Genomic DNA, 16,509 nt, shown 5'->3' with positions numbered 1-16,509 from the left:
AGACCTCATGGTGGCAACACCTCATGCGCTAACCACTAAGCCGTCTCGAAGGAATTAAAACTAAGGTAGGGTAAATTTTTTAACGTGACTGGGCCCACTGCTTCGTGACCCCATATCCCAAAAACCCTCGAAGGAATTTTTTGGGGAGCCTCAATACCACGTATCCGACGGATAAAGAATTGATAAGAGAACTCGAATCTGACACCTCAATTAACGGATAACAATGTCATATTTAGAACATCTCTAGATTAGTTGTTTATTATTTTACTCAACATTATGACATAAGGCGAATATGCTCGCCCCCAACGTCCCCGCCAACCCGTCCCAAGACCAACACGGAGAAAGTAAATCACATGAACACTGGTAGCAGATAAATTGATTAAATCATTTCTTAGTACATTAAGAATTGATCTTCCCAAAAGTTAAGAGAGGAGGCAAGTTTTATGAGTAAAACACAGGAAAATGGCACACTTTCTTGTATGACAACAACAAATATTATCATACATGTCAAGAACTGACGAAGTGAAAAGAACAAATACCATTATTGTGCATCGTCTAGACAAGACGGCATTGCAACTTTAGACTTTAAAGTTGCAGATTTTGCAGCATGCAGATTTTGCAATCTGATTTGAGGATGCCTCAGATTGGACCAAACTCTAAGGCTGATGTTTAGAGTATATGCTCGCGTCTGCATAGGCATCTTGCAATTTTTGGAGCATGTATGCCGCACAAGTCACTGGAGGGAACCTGATCGATATGGTCATGCAACAATTAAAACGTTAGTGCAAGGAATAACTTCTCGGTCATCAAAAAAAAGAAAGAAAGATTATACATTGCTTCCACATTTCTTCATCAGATACAAATACTTTAAGCTTTGATCAACTTCACATGGTATAAAGTCTTCACTTGGAGGTATGTCATGCTAGAGTGGAACTTACTTGGGGGGGTCTGCCTCAGATTTGCAAGTCGGCAAGCATTCAATAAGACAATCATGGCTAGGATCCGCAAAATAAGCGATCTGTTCCAATGGAAGTAGACCATTCAGTTAGCAGAGTATTCAAATACGGTTAGAAAATGTGTTGAAGCAAATATCTAATCAACTCCATTGAAGAAATAGATTAAGGAAATAAATGTCCTACCGAATAGCGTTCCCTCCCATCTAAAAGTACTCTGTGCATAGTGGACCTGCATGTCAAATAAGAAGAATGTCGATGATTGTTTTTGCAAATGCTAGATTACAATGCATAATCTAGTCAGTGGCAAAATGATACATGAGGATCTGAATATCTTTTTATTATATTTGAGTAGTTTTTGAGTTTTTTGATATTTAGGATATTTTTGGTATTTAGAATATTTTTGATAATTTTTATTTTTTATATTTTTAAATTTTGAGTCTTTAAGATTTTTAGAATTTTGAGTTTGTCAAGAATTTTTCCTTTTCTATTAGGATTTCTTTGCTTCCTTTGTGTCTTAGGATTTGGAATCTATATAAATAATTGTTTGGGTTGATGTAAGAAAGTTTTTGATTAATAAGAATTTGCATCCGTGTCGTTTCTTCCCAAACGTTGAGTTTGGTTGTCTATCTCTTGGCATTCTGCGAAATCAACAGGATTTAGAAGTTTGCTTCCGGTATTCATCTGTGAATCCACAACAACAACAACCAAGCATTTTCCCACTAGATGGGGTCGGCTGTATAAATCATTTTACGCCATTAAGCTCTATCTCCTACTATATCATCATCTATATTTAAATAAATTTTATCTTGTTTTATTGTTGCTAACCAAGTTTTTTTTTGGTCTTCCTCTTCCTCATTTGATATGCAAGTTTATCATAGTTTCACATCGCCTAACTCCTAACTGGAACATTTATTGGTCAGCTAAGTACATATCCGTACCATCTTAAACGTGTCTCTCGGAGTTTTTCCTCAATAGATGCATCTCCGACTTTCTCTCTAATGCTCTCATTTCTTATTTTGTCCATCCTCGTATGTCCACACATCCACCTTAACATCCTCATCTCTGCAACTCTCATCTTCTGTTCATGTACTCGAGTCATAACTCAACATTCAGCTCCATATAACATAACAGGTCTAACTGCGATTTTATAGAACTTACTTTTAAGTTTAAAAGGTACTTTACAATCACACAAAACACTCGACGCTCCCCTCCATTTCACTCATCTTGCTTGTATTCTATTTAAGACATCTCTCTCAATCCCTCCATTGTTTTGCAAAAATGATCCTAAATATTTAAATCTCTCGGTTCTGGGCAACTCATCCTCTCTTATCTTAACAATTGTCTCATTACTTCTAATATTACTAAACTTAAATTCCATATTATGTCTTTAATCTCCTAAGTTTAAAATTTTTCCCTTCTAGTGTTTCCCACCAAAATTCTAGTTTAGCATTTACTCCTTCACGTGTTTCATCTACCAAAATAATATCGTCTGCAAATAACATGCACCACGATACTGTGTCTTGAATGTGCGCAGTGAGTTCGTCCATAATTAATGTAAAAAGATAGGGATTGAGCTGATCCTCGATATAACCCTATCTTTATTGGAAATACTTCAGTTACTCCGCCTGAAATTTTTACTCTGGTCGTTACATCCTTGTACATATCCTTAATTAGGTCAAATATATGTTACGCTAACAACTCTCTTTTCTAGAATTCTCCATATAATTTCTCTTGGGACTCTATCATAATTTTTTTCTAAGTCAATGAATACCATGTGTAGATCTTGTTTTTGCTCTCGATATTTTTCAATTAATTGTCTAAGAAGATGTATAGCTTCTATTGTCGACCTTCCAGGCATGAACCCAAATTGATTTTCGATCACTGTGGTCTCCTTCTTTAATCTTTCTTCTATTGCTTTTTTCTAAAGTTTCATAGTATGACTCATTAGTTTAATACCCCTATAGTTTGCATAATTTTGTACATCTCCCTTGTTCTTATATAAGGGAACTAGAGTACTTATCCTCTATTGATCATGCATTTTTTTCGTTTTCAATATCATGTTAAATAATTTTGTAAGTCATTCAATACCTTGTTTCCCTAGGCACTTCCATACTTCTATCGGAATATCATCTGGTCCAACGGTTTTTCCATTGTGCATCTCATTTAAAGTTTGTTTTACTTCTGAAGTTTGAATTCTACGATAAAAATTAAAATTTCTATGCTCATTTGACTTACTTAAATTACCTAAGTTAAGTTGGTCACCTAAACCTTCATTAATGAAAATACCTCTTCCACCGCTCTTTTATTTCTCCATAGTTTACTAATACCCTATTACTTTCATTAATACATTTTATTTGGTTAAGATCTCTTGTTTTCCTTTCTCTCACTTTAGCTATTCTATAAATGTCTTTTTCCCCTTTTTTTATCCAATTTTTGATATAATCGTTCAAAAGTTTTATTTTTTACTTCACTCACTACTTTCTTAGCTTCTTTCTTAACTATTGTATATTTTTTTAAGTTTTCCTCATTGTTACAAATATATAATTCCTTATAAGTTATTCGTTTTTCCTTCACTTTCTCTTGTACTTTCTCATTCCACCACCAAGATTCCTTACTTAATGGTGCATGTCCCTTTGACTCACTGAGTACACTCTTAGCTACTATTTTCAACTTTGATATCCCATGTTGTATTAGAGTCATCGTATATTTCAGCTGATGCTTCTACTTCTACCTTCTCATTAAATATATTTTGTTTCCCATCCTTTAACTTCCACCACTTAACTCTAGGAATCGTATATATTTTCTTTCTATTGATACTATGTTTGAGGCGTATATCTAACACTACTAACCTATATTGGTAGTTAAGCTTTATCCAGGGATGACTTTGCAGTCTTTACAAATTTTTTTATCCTTCTTCCTAACCATAAGAAATTCAATTTGCAAATTATTATTCTCACTTTTGAATGTGACTAAGTGTTCTTTTCTTTTCTTAAAAAACGTATTAACTAATATAAGGTCATATGTTATAGCAAAATCTAATATAGTTTTCCCTTCCTCATTTCTCGTTCTAAACACATAACTCCCATGTACCCTCTCATATTCCTCGTTTTTCACTCCGACATTCTCATTTAGATCACCTCCCATTAAAATCATTTCATTTGGTGGAATATTTTGTAATATTTCATTTAAACCCTCCCAAAACCTTGATTTGGTAGCTTCATCTAATCCTACTTGTGGTGCATATACGCTAATTATGTTCATAGTTTCTTTCGCCACTATTATCTTAATGGCTATAATTCTATCTCCTTTTCTAACTACTCCTACAACTTCATCCTTTAACAAACAATCTACAATAATACTCACTCCATTTCTTGGTTTACTCTTTCCAGTACTATATCTTTGTCTTCTCGCCTATCCATTTTGCCTCTTGTACACATAAAATACTAATTCTTCTTTTAATCATCATATCTACTACCTCCATTGATTTACTGGTGAGAGTTCCTATGCTCCATGTTCCAAATCTTAGATTATTAGTTTCTTTATCATATTTATTCTTATCCAACCTACGGTGTGAATTCACGGATACGATAATTATCCACTACGTCAGTAGTATCAGAGTCGAGTCGGCATCTCTTTCAAAAACAACGAGTTTTGCTTTTCTATTTCCTGCCATTCATGTGCGAATCAACAGGGTTTAGAAAATTGCTTCCGATATTTGTGCGCGAATCAACGGATTCAATAGCTTTCCATTGCATCACACCAAGAAGATCACAACGCATTGACAACGCTTCAAACGATGATATGACAAGCAATTTGAGGGTGAATTTTCTCCACCATGGGAGAATGATGTCGGAGGATCTGAAATTGATATAAAATATAAAAGACATAAATTATCAAAAATACCCTAAATACCAAAAATACTATAAATATATTTTAAAAAAACCTCAAAAACTACTAAATATAATGATGTGGAAACATAAGACTAATTTTAGTCTCTTTTAATATTTTGCCGAGTTTGGTATTTAAAGTATTTTTGTTAATTTCTAAGTTTAGTGTTTAGGCTATTTTTGTTAATTCCTATCTTTTATATTTTTAAATTTGGAGTTCGTTTTGGATTTTTAATATGTTTAGAATTTTTTTCTGTCACGATTTCTTTTCTTTCTTTATGTCTTAAGGTTTTGAATCTATATAAGGGTATGTTCAGTTTATGTTAGGGGATAGTTTTTAATCAATAATAATTCGGCCACGTCGTTCTTTTCCCTAAAGCTTCAAGTAGTTTTTGGATGCCTATTTCCTGGTATTTGTATGCGAATCAATAGGTTTAGAAAATCGCTTTCAGTATTCATGCGTAAATTAACAGATTCGATAATTATCCATTGCGTCAGTTGGTATCAAAGATAAGTTGATCCAACGAAGTCATGTAGACAAGAAAACAACAACGCGTTAACGACACGCAAAATGGAGCCGTAGGTTCTAGCTATTGGCAAACGGATGGAATGCATGGTAGGGTTTGTAGAACAACTTGCAAAAAGGATGGCAGTGAGGTTTGAAAATCGAAATAAAAAAAATTTGATCTGACACCATCACCGGATAAACTCGGATCTCGAAACAAGTGATGGAGAGGAGGATGCTTATGTTCTCCGCGGGAGACGAAAAGCAATAGCAGAGGAGGATCACATGCATTAGGAGACAGGTATGAGAATCGAAATCCCTGCGTTTCATGGCAGCCTACAACTAAATCTATTCATTTGTTCATTTGATGAGGAGGCAGATGAAGTCGACGACAATGAGGGAGATGATGGCAAGATCAAAATATTCGGTGATCTAGTTTATGACGATGATGAGGATACAGTTGTTGACGAAGGATGTGAAGGCAAAGACAACAGCAAAATCAACCTATTTGATGCCTTCATGGAGGGGATCCGGGAGAAGATCCGAGTTTCACCTCTACAAAACTGAAGAACCGAGAGGAAAATTATGATTCGAACAAGGAGGTGTATGCTACGACCAAAGCCTCGACCCGATCCTGGAATATTTCAGCCATATCCGGTCATGTTTCAACGTCTCAATTTACGAAACTTCTTCAAAAAATAAAAACTTTCAAAAACAGATGTCAGAGTCCAAGGGCAAAAGCTTGTATTTCCAGAAGGGAATGGAGGAAGAAATCCTTAGAGATGGTCGGTGGAGTGAGGAAGCTGTCATCCTCGTCCACGGGATATTATTAGCATCAAGTTTGGAGACATCATCCCTGCATATGCCTTTCTGCTTGAAGGAGATCCTTTGAAGATAGATCAGAGTGCACTAACTCGAGAGTTGTTACCTGTCACCAAAGACTCCGAGGATGGTGTAAATTCGAGTTCCACTTGTAAGCAAGGTGAGATTGAAGCTGTTGTCATTGCTACAGCTGTACATACTTTTTTTGGCAAAGCTGCACATCTAGTGGACTCCACCAACCAGCACCAAGCCTATTGTCCTAGAATCGACAATCTTTTGGTTCTTCTCAATGGAGGAATTCCCATAGTTATGCCTACTGTGCTTTCAATTACAATGACAATTGGTCCACATAGCTTGTCCCGGTAGGGCACTATTACAAAGAGGATGACCGCAATTGAAGAAATGGCTGGGATGGGCGTGCTATGGAGGGATAAAACTGGCACACTTACTTTGAACAAGCTTAGTGTAGATAAAAACCTTATTGAGGTCTTCTCCAAAGTTGTAAGCAGGACACTATGATTTTGATGGTTATTAGATCCTCGAGGATAGAAAAACAAGATACTATAGGCATTGCTATTGTTGGAATGCTTGCTGATCCGATGGAGGCACGGGTTGGTATTCAATAGAGAGAACTGCTTTAACTTATATTGATACTGAGGGGAAACCATATCGAGTTAGCAAAGGAGCGCTGGAACTAGGGGTGCAAATGAGTCAAGTAGCTCATGAGCGGCTCAATCAAAGCTCGACTCGAGCTTGGAGTTAGTCGAGCTCGAGCCGAGCTCGAGCCGGCTCGTTTAATATTCAAGTCGATCTTAAGCCCTTTTAATACTGGCTCGATGGCTCGTCAAGCCTGTTCGAGCCAAGCTAATTTAATATTCTAATATTTAAAATAATTACTACTTTAAAATTAAATAATAAGTTGAGAAAGTGTTTATAGCTAGAGGGTTTCATTAGGTTTGCCTGTGGTTGAAGGTTCGAATCATATCATCCTAAATAGCCTTTTTTTCATTTTAATTCAATGTTTCGAGTCGAGCCAAGCTCGAGCCCATGATTAATTGGACGAGTCAAGCTCGAGCTCAAATTCACAAACTCGCTCGAGCTTGAACCGAGCATCTTTAATCTTCTCGAGCTCGAGCTCGAGCTAACCCAAGTTTGAGCTTAGCTCGGCTCGGCTCATTTGCACCACTAACTAGAACAGATTTTGAATCTTGCGCACAATAAGTCTGAGATAGAGCAGAGGGTCCATGCTATTATTGACAAGATTGCTGAGCATGGAGTACGGTCACTTGCTGCTGCATATTAGAAAGTTCCAAATGGAAAAAAAGAGAGCTCAGGAGGTCCGTGGCAATTCATTGGTCTCATGCCACTTTTTGATTCCCCAGGACATGACAATGCAGAAACAATTCAAGAACAAATTTTCTCCCTGTTGGAGAGAATGATGCGGAAACATAAGAGTAATTCTAGTCTCTTTTAATATTTTGCCGAGTTTAGTATTTAGAGTATTTTTGTTAATTTCTAAGTTTGATATTTAGGGTATTTTTGTTAATTTCTATCTTTTATATTTTGGATTTAGAGTCCATTTAGGATATTTTAAATTTTTAGTATGTTTAGAATTTTTCTTTTCTGTCAGATATCTTTCCTTTCTTTGTGTCTTAAGGTTTTGTATCTGTATAAGGGTATGTTTAGTTTATGTAAAGGATAGTTTTTTATCAATAATAATTCCGTAATGCCATTCTTTTCCCTAAAGCTTTGAGTAGTTTTTGGATCCCTATTTCCCGGTATTCGTGCACGAGTCAACGAATTCGACAATTGTGTGCTGCATCAATTGGTATCAGAGTCAGGTTGATCTTATGGAGTTAGTCATCATCTCCTTCTTAAGGAATGACGAGTTTTGCTTTTCTATTTCTTAGTATTCGTGCACGAATACTAAGAAAGGGGAGCTTCGGCGCAACAGTAAAGTTGTTGTCATGTGACCAAAAAGTCATGGGTTCGAATCCTGGAAACAACCTCTTGCAAAAAGCAGGGTAAGGCTGCGTACAATGGATCCTTCCCTGGGACACCGCATGGCGGGAGCTTCGTGCACCGGGCTGCCTTTTTTTTTTTTAGTATTCGTGCGCGAATCAACAAGATTTAGAAGATTACTTCTGGTATTCATGCGCGAATCAACGGATTCGATAGTTATCCACTGCATCAATTAGTATCAGAGCCGAGTTGATTTTGTGGAGTCAGTCGTCGTCTCCTTCAAGAACGATGAGTTTTGCTTTTCTATTTTCTGATATTCGTGCACGAATCAATAGGGTTTAGAAGATTACTTTCGGTATTCATGCGCAAATCAACAAATTTAATAGTTTTCCACTGCATCACACCAAGAAGACCGCAACACATCGATAATGCTTCTGATGATGATATGACTAGGAATTCGAGGGTGAATTTTCTCCACCATGGGGAGAATGATGTAGGAGAATCCGAATATCTTTTTATTATTTGTAGTAGTTTTTGTATTTTTTTTATATTTAGGGTATTTTTGATATTTAAGATATTTTTGATAATTTCTATTTTTTATATTTTTTGGATTTTGAGTCAATTTTTAGTATTTTTAGAATTTTGATTCTGTTAAGATTTTTTTTCCTTTTTTGTCAGGATTTCTTCCTTTCTTTGTGTCTTGGGATTTAAAGTCTATATAAATAATTGTTCGGGTTAATATAAAAAAGTTTTTGATGAATAATTCTTTAGTTGCTTATCTCCTGGCATTCTATAGAATCAATAAGGATTCGAAGATCGCTTCGGTATTTGTGCATAAATCAACGGATTTGATAGTTATCCGCTGCATCACAAAATAAACATGCATGCAACAGGAGGAAGGGTCAAGTTTTTTCTTTCATTCCTCTGCATTTTCTCTTCCAAGATATTGTTTGCCTTACCAGCTAGCTATTAATTAAAATTTGAAGGTAAGAATATGAACAAAATAGCTTTTCTTACATTATCGTAACCTTAAATATCTGACACCAGAAATTCAGATGATTTTCCAACTTCACTAACAAGATTACAAGAGTCCAAATAGCACCACAAAAAGACTCCATGAGAATATTGTTATTTATATTATTTTATCAACAAGAATAGAGAGATACAGAAATTTTTATGACATTAAAGATTACATTATTAGCCAACAAAATTGTAATTGTAAATTTCCTTTTTCCAGATAAAATCTAGACAATTAAAACAAACTAGTTATCAATCACCTTATGAATAAATACACGAGCTATTCTGAATGCAGAATGTTAGATTACCTGAAAATCCCATTACTCCAACGTTCTAGCAGGTCGCCAAGATTGACAATGAACCCTCTGGAACAAACATGGAAAATAAGCTAGCAACAAAGGTAAATTTTAGAAAAAATCTTTCATGCACAAGATGTACAACATATCGACTAGAACCTTTGCGTAAAGTACATCAAAGGAAAGATACAAATGGATATTGATGAGTTTGAAAAAAATCTGCTAGAGACAATTTTTATACTAACTATGAGGTGTTGTTAAAGTTTATAGATGACGAAGAACTAACCCACTAACTGGTGCCACATATTCCCACACCTGAGGCCTGGCATCTTTATCCTTGCATATCTGTGACATAAGGCAAAAAATAAAACCAATTAAATCATAGAACATTAGCAACATATGGGAGCTTGTATTTGTGCCAATTAATGGTGTTGGTACTTGGAACTCACTTGTAGACCCATCACATCATCAGTTGCCAATAGAGTTATTAATCCATAATCAGAATGTGCTCCGGCTCCAAATATTCCTTTTTCAGGATATGATAATTTACCTGATAGTTAGAAAATGCATCATCATGGCATGTGTTGCATCAGCAAGAATTCCACAAACATAAGACTAAAACATGGCCCGAACTTGTTTCGTACCTCCGTAGTGTAGGAGCCGCAAACTTGCAATAGGCTCGCCAAGCATTTCTGGCTTATCAAAAAAACCAACATCTAAGTTAAGTGCAAGGGCTATGATTCTAGCAACTGCTTTTGCCACCCTCCTGACAGTGAAAGAATAGATATAAGATCAAAATCTCATCTTGCTCAATCTATATAGTAGGATAAACAAATATTTGGAAGAACTACACTTCTATCAGTATACTGGTCATATAGATATATCCATGAAGATAAGTGCTACTGTTTTCACAAGAATTTAAAAAGTAACACAATTTAATTTATAATAAAATACTGGCTTGAGGTTCTTCGCTTAAACAGCTCCATGGTGGAACCTAGGTGATAGACTGCAATCCACTTTGAAAAGAAAGGGCGAAGAATCCCTATAAATCCACCGTGCATGCCAATGAAGTGAAGCACCAAAGAAATAATGTTCAAATTAAGGACACTTAATTCCTTTCCTCTAGGAACTTTCTCGGGTGGAGGGTCAAGAAGAAACGAAATGTGATTACATACATAAACACTGATGATTAATTACGGTCTTAAGTAATATGTTATGCAACAACTCTTTTTTAGACTATGTTTGTTTTTTTTACCTATTTTATATTTTTTTTTGAGATTTGGATCGGATTTGGCGACATGGCCAAGGCAGGGGGCTGCAAATCCTTTATCCCCAGTTCAAATCTGGGTGTCGCCTGATCAACAAAAAACGGGGGATTTCTTATTCTACTATTTAATTCGATGAATTTTGTCCCCGGAGCCGGCGAAGTATAAGCCTATCGATAGTTTTTTTTCTCAAAATCTGGTCTTTGGGTGTGACTCAAACCGATACAAATAGGGATGAAGTGAGTCTTACTTAGTAATATCATTGACTCTCGCTATTTTTTTTAATAGTGAGAGTCAATTCTGGAATTCAGAACGACGAAAATCAGAGGTCCCCACAGATGGCATATCAAAATCTTCAATTAAAAAATCATCAATCTCAAAGGTTGTGATTAAGGCACCAAAATATGATATAATCACCATGTTAAATTGAAGAGAAACACTTACAGTGCCTCCTTATGATACTGCTCCATAATCTCCTTCCATCCAGGTAATATATCTTCAGAAAGAAAACATGAAATCAGAATAGAAATTTGAAAAAAAATTCAGATACAGCCCCCATTAACCACTTCATTAAAACCACTTCAAAGAGTAAATTTTTGGCTCCTTGGAAAAAAATAATGTTCCTGTACATAAATCTACACTATACAAGAAAATCCAGTAGGTGAAGCAAACATAGCATTTGAAATAAACCTTATATGTAGCCACTGTCGTAAAAAACATCCAAAAGAAACTAGTCAAGGAGTCAGAGCCAAATCTACTTCTATGAGTTAGCAAAGTGACAGATGATAAGAAGCAGACAACTTACCTGTAGTTGGCCACAAATTTGACCCATAAAATGGTTTTTCTGCATTTAGGTCATCTTCAGGTACTTCAATACCAATATAGTATCCTTCCTTATAATCACCTAGAACAAAGAGAGCAATAAGTTTGTATTAAGATGTTAATAAGGATAATCAAGATAAGAAAATCATCTGCAGAAATTTCAACTTCTAGATCAAAGCTGTTTTCAAAATATCGAGCAACAGATGTCAGGCAGCCATATAAATTTAATTGGTTCATTATTAGGCTATACTAGCTTTTTCTTTTCAAAAGATCATTTGCAAAGATGCAGTCTTTATGTGACATAACAGTTCTAAAAGCAAAGCAAACAGCTTTTAGGATCACTTGCTGAAGGTGTTCTTTTAACCCACAAAGATACTGCTTTGTGAAAGTAAAACAATATATATCTCTTTGCGTAATTTTCACAACTGCATAGCATATTCAAACAGCTCCTTCACTTAAGCAATAAATAAAACTGAATTATGCAATTCACATGTGGATGATGCATTTCATGGAGTAGAAAGTGTAAGAAAACTAAGATGAGTAAAAGATCTGCATAGAATCAATCATAAAAACTAAGCAGAAGGCAATTTGATACACAAACATCAGTCTTTCAAATAAAAAAAATGTACAACTAAAAGCATCAAATTGTAAACTGAATGCAGATAGGCAGAAAGATACACAACTACACATAACAGGTTTCAGTAGCTCAAGCTTCAACTCATTCAAATCAAGCCATATACTAATTTTCTTAGTAACTAGAAAGTAAAGCATACAAAGGGTTAGAGGCAAGAATGAACCTTAACAAGAAGAATGGAAAAAACTGAACCAGAAAAAATAAAGTACCAACCACTTGTTTGATTTCCAGGATCCGAAGTCTGGGCCAGAAAAGGTGTATAACCTCGATGTTTCTTATTTTGGAGCAATTTCATTTTCTCATGTAAAGGTAGATCAAAAAATTTCTGACTCTGCCTAAAAACTTCTTCCATTAGATCTTGGTCAATTCCATGATCAATCACATAAAAAAATCCAGAATCTTGGCATGCCTGACCAACAGATAATGAGAATATATATTTAAGAAGATAGAAAAACAGGGAAAGCAAAACAGAGAGAGAGAGATAGAGAGAGAGAGAGAGAGAGAGAGAGAGAGACCAACATGCCGAGAAATAGATGATAGATAAGTGTGTGTTTTAAACCAGTGATAATGTTCTCATTGTTCTTATCACATCTATCCTCGTGTATCCGCAAATTCACTTTAGCAACCTCTTTTCTTCAACTCTTATCTTCTACTTATGTGCTCGATTCATAGTTCAATATTGAGCTTCATATAGTATATCAAGTCTAACTGTTGTTTTATAAATCTTCCCTTTTTTAGAGACATCTTACGATCACAAAGAACCCTTGATTCCCTCCTCTATTTCAATAATCCTGTTTATATCCTATGTAAAACATTTCTATCAATTCCTTCATCCTTTTGCAAAAAGGAAACTAGATACTTAAAGCTCTTAGCTACAGGTAATTAGTCATCTCATATCTTAACAATTGTCTTCCTATATGTATTACTACGAAACTTAAATTCAATATATTACGTCTTTACTTTATTAAGCCTACAACCTTTTATTTCTAGTGTTTCCAATTTAGCAGGAGTCACAATTTATTAAAAATAAATTCATATAGTTATAGTGAAGGTCAAAGTCTACTCTCAATAAAGCATATAAGTTTAGCAACAATTACTTCATCTCACTAAAGAGAATTGTGGGATGATATAACCACACAGTTACAAGAGTCACAAGTTCGCAACTCACAAATAGGAACGAAGAGGTTGCCTATGCCTTCCTCCTCAAGAATGTGATTTCCCGAAGAATATAAGACGAAGAGAGCACTATCTTCTTCCTCCTTGAGAAAGCTAGAAAACAAACATCTACATTGGCATATCCAACTCTTGCCTCTTCCCCTTACCACGATGCAAAATCTAAATAGCCTCAACGAGCTCTCTTCTTCCAAACTGCTCGCTCAAAATCATAGGTAAGACTCTAGATCTATCTTTCTATCACTTCTTGGAAGGGTGTCCCAAGATCTCACTCGGAATTAGCCCATCCAAATCCAACTCGGCCAATTTGAATATGAATCAGTCAATTCTTCCAACCATGCCTTAGACACTAATTACGCTTAGGTAGGCCTACTAAAGATTATTAGGATGGGCTGATAGCAAAAGTTGACAGAAGGTTGGTGCCTTGGCAAAAGACTTTCTTATCACTCTAAGGCCAATTGACGCACATCAACAACACACTCTCCTCTTTGACTCTCTTTTCTTCTTCTGTCTTTATCTTTCCATCTTGGGTTATGAAGGCTATTGATAGGAATAAAATGAACTTCCTTTGGCATCGAGGCATGGATGGACGTTTCTTCAAGAGCTAAGATCTTGGTTTCATGGAGCATCATCTGCAGGTCTAAGCTTCGTGCTGGATTCCGTCGTGCTTCTAGATGTGACTGCATGTTCAGATATTCACCGGAAACATTCCGTCTTGCTTTGGACACTATGAGCAAAACCAGAAGTTGTGTCTTGTGCTGTTCTTGTGTTTTTTGTTATCAGTCAGTCCACATTTCTATTGAGTGAACTTTTGATTCTCTCCTCTAATTTTCTCGTAAAAAAAAGAACCATCAGCAAATACAAATCTGAAGGAAACATTCAAAAACTCCAATTGAAAATAAATTCGAAAAAAAAAACAGATCGATTATCTTTGGCGAGTAAAATAGACGCTTAATCAAGAAGAACATCATAAAACAAGTCCCTTTTTTTCCTCGATCCATTAATAGAGAAGGTACCTGCTTGAGAAGGGAAACGGATTTGGTAATGTCAGGCTCCGAGAGACTGATGCAGTTCAGCGGTACGGTTTTCGGCGCCGACCCACCGACGATCACTTCCGCCGCACTCGCCATGTTTCCCGACACCACCACCACCACCTCTCGACTCTCTTGCCGCTTGTCGCTTTCTCTTCCGCCGCCCCCCAACCTTGCGTCGAGTAGTCTGCGGGAGTCAACCTGTCCCACGATCGCGAATCAAACTCTATTGACTCACAAATTAAACCAACCTGTCTTATTATATTTATTATTAATCGATGTAATGTAATTAACACAAATTAAAAATAATATGAATAATTATTATGATCTTCGTTTCATCTTTTATGATCGATCCTCCTTCTTCTTCATCATCTACAGATCCTATCGAGAACATTTCTCTGTCTCCCTCTGTCTGTGACCACCCCTCTTTTGTCATTTTGGTCAGGCTTTGCCTGTCTCATTTGGAACGGTGGTTGTGGCGCTGAGTCGCCTCAGGAAGCATGGTTCGGACTGTTCGTTCCTTCAGCTAACGGCCCTCCTCCCTTGCAACCCCAATTTAAGCCTGCTCCACTTCCCTCCCGTCCATCAAATCCAAAAATGCTCTTAATTCCTCTGCAAAACCAGCTCGAGAAGCCATGAAGCTTAACCGGCCGGCGACTTCGACAGGTTAGTTTCGTGTTGATTTTGTTCCTACCCAGCCAATTCGATCGAAGCAGTGTGCTTTCGATATGCTTTCAGCGAGTGATAGATAGTTCATGCACAAGAACAATAGCCAGGAGAGGTAGCATGTGACATGCTATAAGGGTTCAAATTAGGACCGTAAATAAATCGGATGTTCATTATTTGATAAAGTAATCAAGTCAAATCTTAAATGAATCAAACATTTAAAATGATTGTTCCATCTTTTCTTGATATATTTTTGATGAGTTTAAATTTGAGTTTGATTTGTTTAGATATTATTAAATTTTCAATTCAAAACTAAAAAGGTTCATTAAGAGCATAGTGTTAAGTGCATGGCGAAACAAATACAAGCTATGCATTTCCTGGGACTCAAACCCCTATCCATTACAAACAAACTATCATGTATTTACCATTTGTGTCAACCTCTAGAGACTAACAAGTTCTCAATTCAAACTTGAATTGAGCTTGATTCATTTAGATATTATCGAACTCTCAATTCAAATTTATTTTTACTTGCTTGACTAGTTATATACTGAGCTTGATAATTTAATCTCGTTTATTCATTTTAATTCTTTTTAAAATTTATTTAGCATATTAATTAAAGTTTTATTAATGAACGTTATTCACGAACATTAACGGACTGAATATATATGTGTTAAAATTTATTTATTTAGTTTAACGAATTAATTATTCAAATTTATTTATTTAATTAATCTTATACGTATTTAATAAATATAAACAAATTCTTTCCAAGATGAACATCAAATATTTTGATGAAGCTTCGATTCATTTACAGTCTAGTTCAAATCTCTCACGAGGCACATCTCCCGAATTTAGTCGATATTTAGATTTTGACCTTGGAAAAGTCAAAGCCAGGGTTTTAACGGACTCTAACTACCATTCATCACAAGCGCGCGCGCATCTAATGGTCAAAATTTCAGTGCTCATAGTAGCATTTTGTGTTGGCTTTGCGAGAGTTGATGGTCAGTTGAGAGATAGGGACTAGTCAATTAGGCAACCCCAAGTTCTGTAAAAGGCTGGTCAACTTGGAAGGACAGGTAAGGATCAGGTCAGGTGGCCTTGATGAATTAGTCATGTTAGGCTGTATGAGTGGACTTAGTATATGTGGTAGGCTTGGACAGACCTATATGCCAATCGATCGAGTCAAGTATGTGGGTTAGTCCAAACTAAGTGATCTAGCTAGCCTAAAATAGAACTAGATAGTTATATGTGATATAATTCGAGAGTACCTATAATATAATTATATTTATAATTTAATTGTGCATAGGAAACAATTTTATTAACATCTATTAATATCATAGTAATAACAATTCTTGTTGATAGTTAGAATTTATTGAAATTATAATTTAATTGTGCATAGGAAACTTTGAAATTTATCCTTCCTTCTTGAAAATGTTTTTGTCGAATATAACAGTCAATTTCAAGTTGCCAATATAT

General features: G+C 35.7%; 1 protein-coding gene across 1 annotated transcript; it reads right to left on the bottom strand.

The window, feature by feature from the left end:
* Positions 1-345: 345 nt before the first annotated feature.
* LOC122040804 (2-oxoglutarate-Fe(II) type oxidoreductase hxnY-like) lies at positions 346-15,156 on the bottom strand. The gene is made up of 11 exons (XM_042600246.1): positions 14,356-15,156; positions 12,380-12,575; positions 11,516-11,614; positions 11,155-11,206; positions 10,090-10,211; positions 9,895-9,995; positions 9,732-9,790; positions 9,458-9,514; positions 1,140-1,185; positions 939-1,018; positions 346-747 (listed from the first exon to the last, which is right to left on the bottom strand). Exons 1-11 carry the CDS (start codon positions 14,467-14,469, stop codon positions 657-659), a joined length of 1,017 nt encoding a protein of 338 aa, XP_042456180.1. The 5' UTR covers positions 14,470-15,156; the 3' UTR covers positions 346-656.
* Positions 15,157-16,509: the final 1,353 nt, after the last annotated feature.

Source organism: Zingiber officinale, chromosome 2A, assembly GCF_018446385.1.
Source record: "Zingiber officinale cultivar Zhangliang chromosome 2A, Zo_v1.1, whole genome shotgun sequence".
In the NCBI taxonomy this organism is placed as follows: Eukaryota; Viridiplantae; Streptophyta; class Magnoliopsida; order Zingiberales; family Zingiberaceae; genus Zingiber; species Zingiber officinale.
This window is presented reverse-complemented; position numbering and strand designations above follow the sequence as displayed.

What these genes read in the sequence shown, in the direction of transcription:
- LOC122040804 (XM_042600246.1), bottom strand. Translation starts at nt 14,469, where the DNA reads ATGGCGAGTGCGGCGGAAGTGATCGTCGGTGGGTCGGCGCCGAAAACC. An exon ending in GCGGCTCCTACACTACGGAG is followed by an intron (nt 9,996 to 10,089) that starts GTACGAAACAAG and finishes TCTAACTATCAG; the next exon opens with GTAAATTATCATATCCTGAA. An exon ending in ATGGGAGGGAACGCTATTCG is followed by an intron (nt 1,019 to 1,139) that starts GTAGGACATTTA and finishes CCATTGGAACAG; the next exon opens with ATCGCTTATTTTGCGGATCC.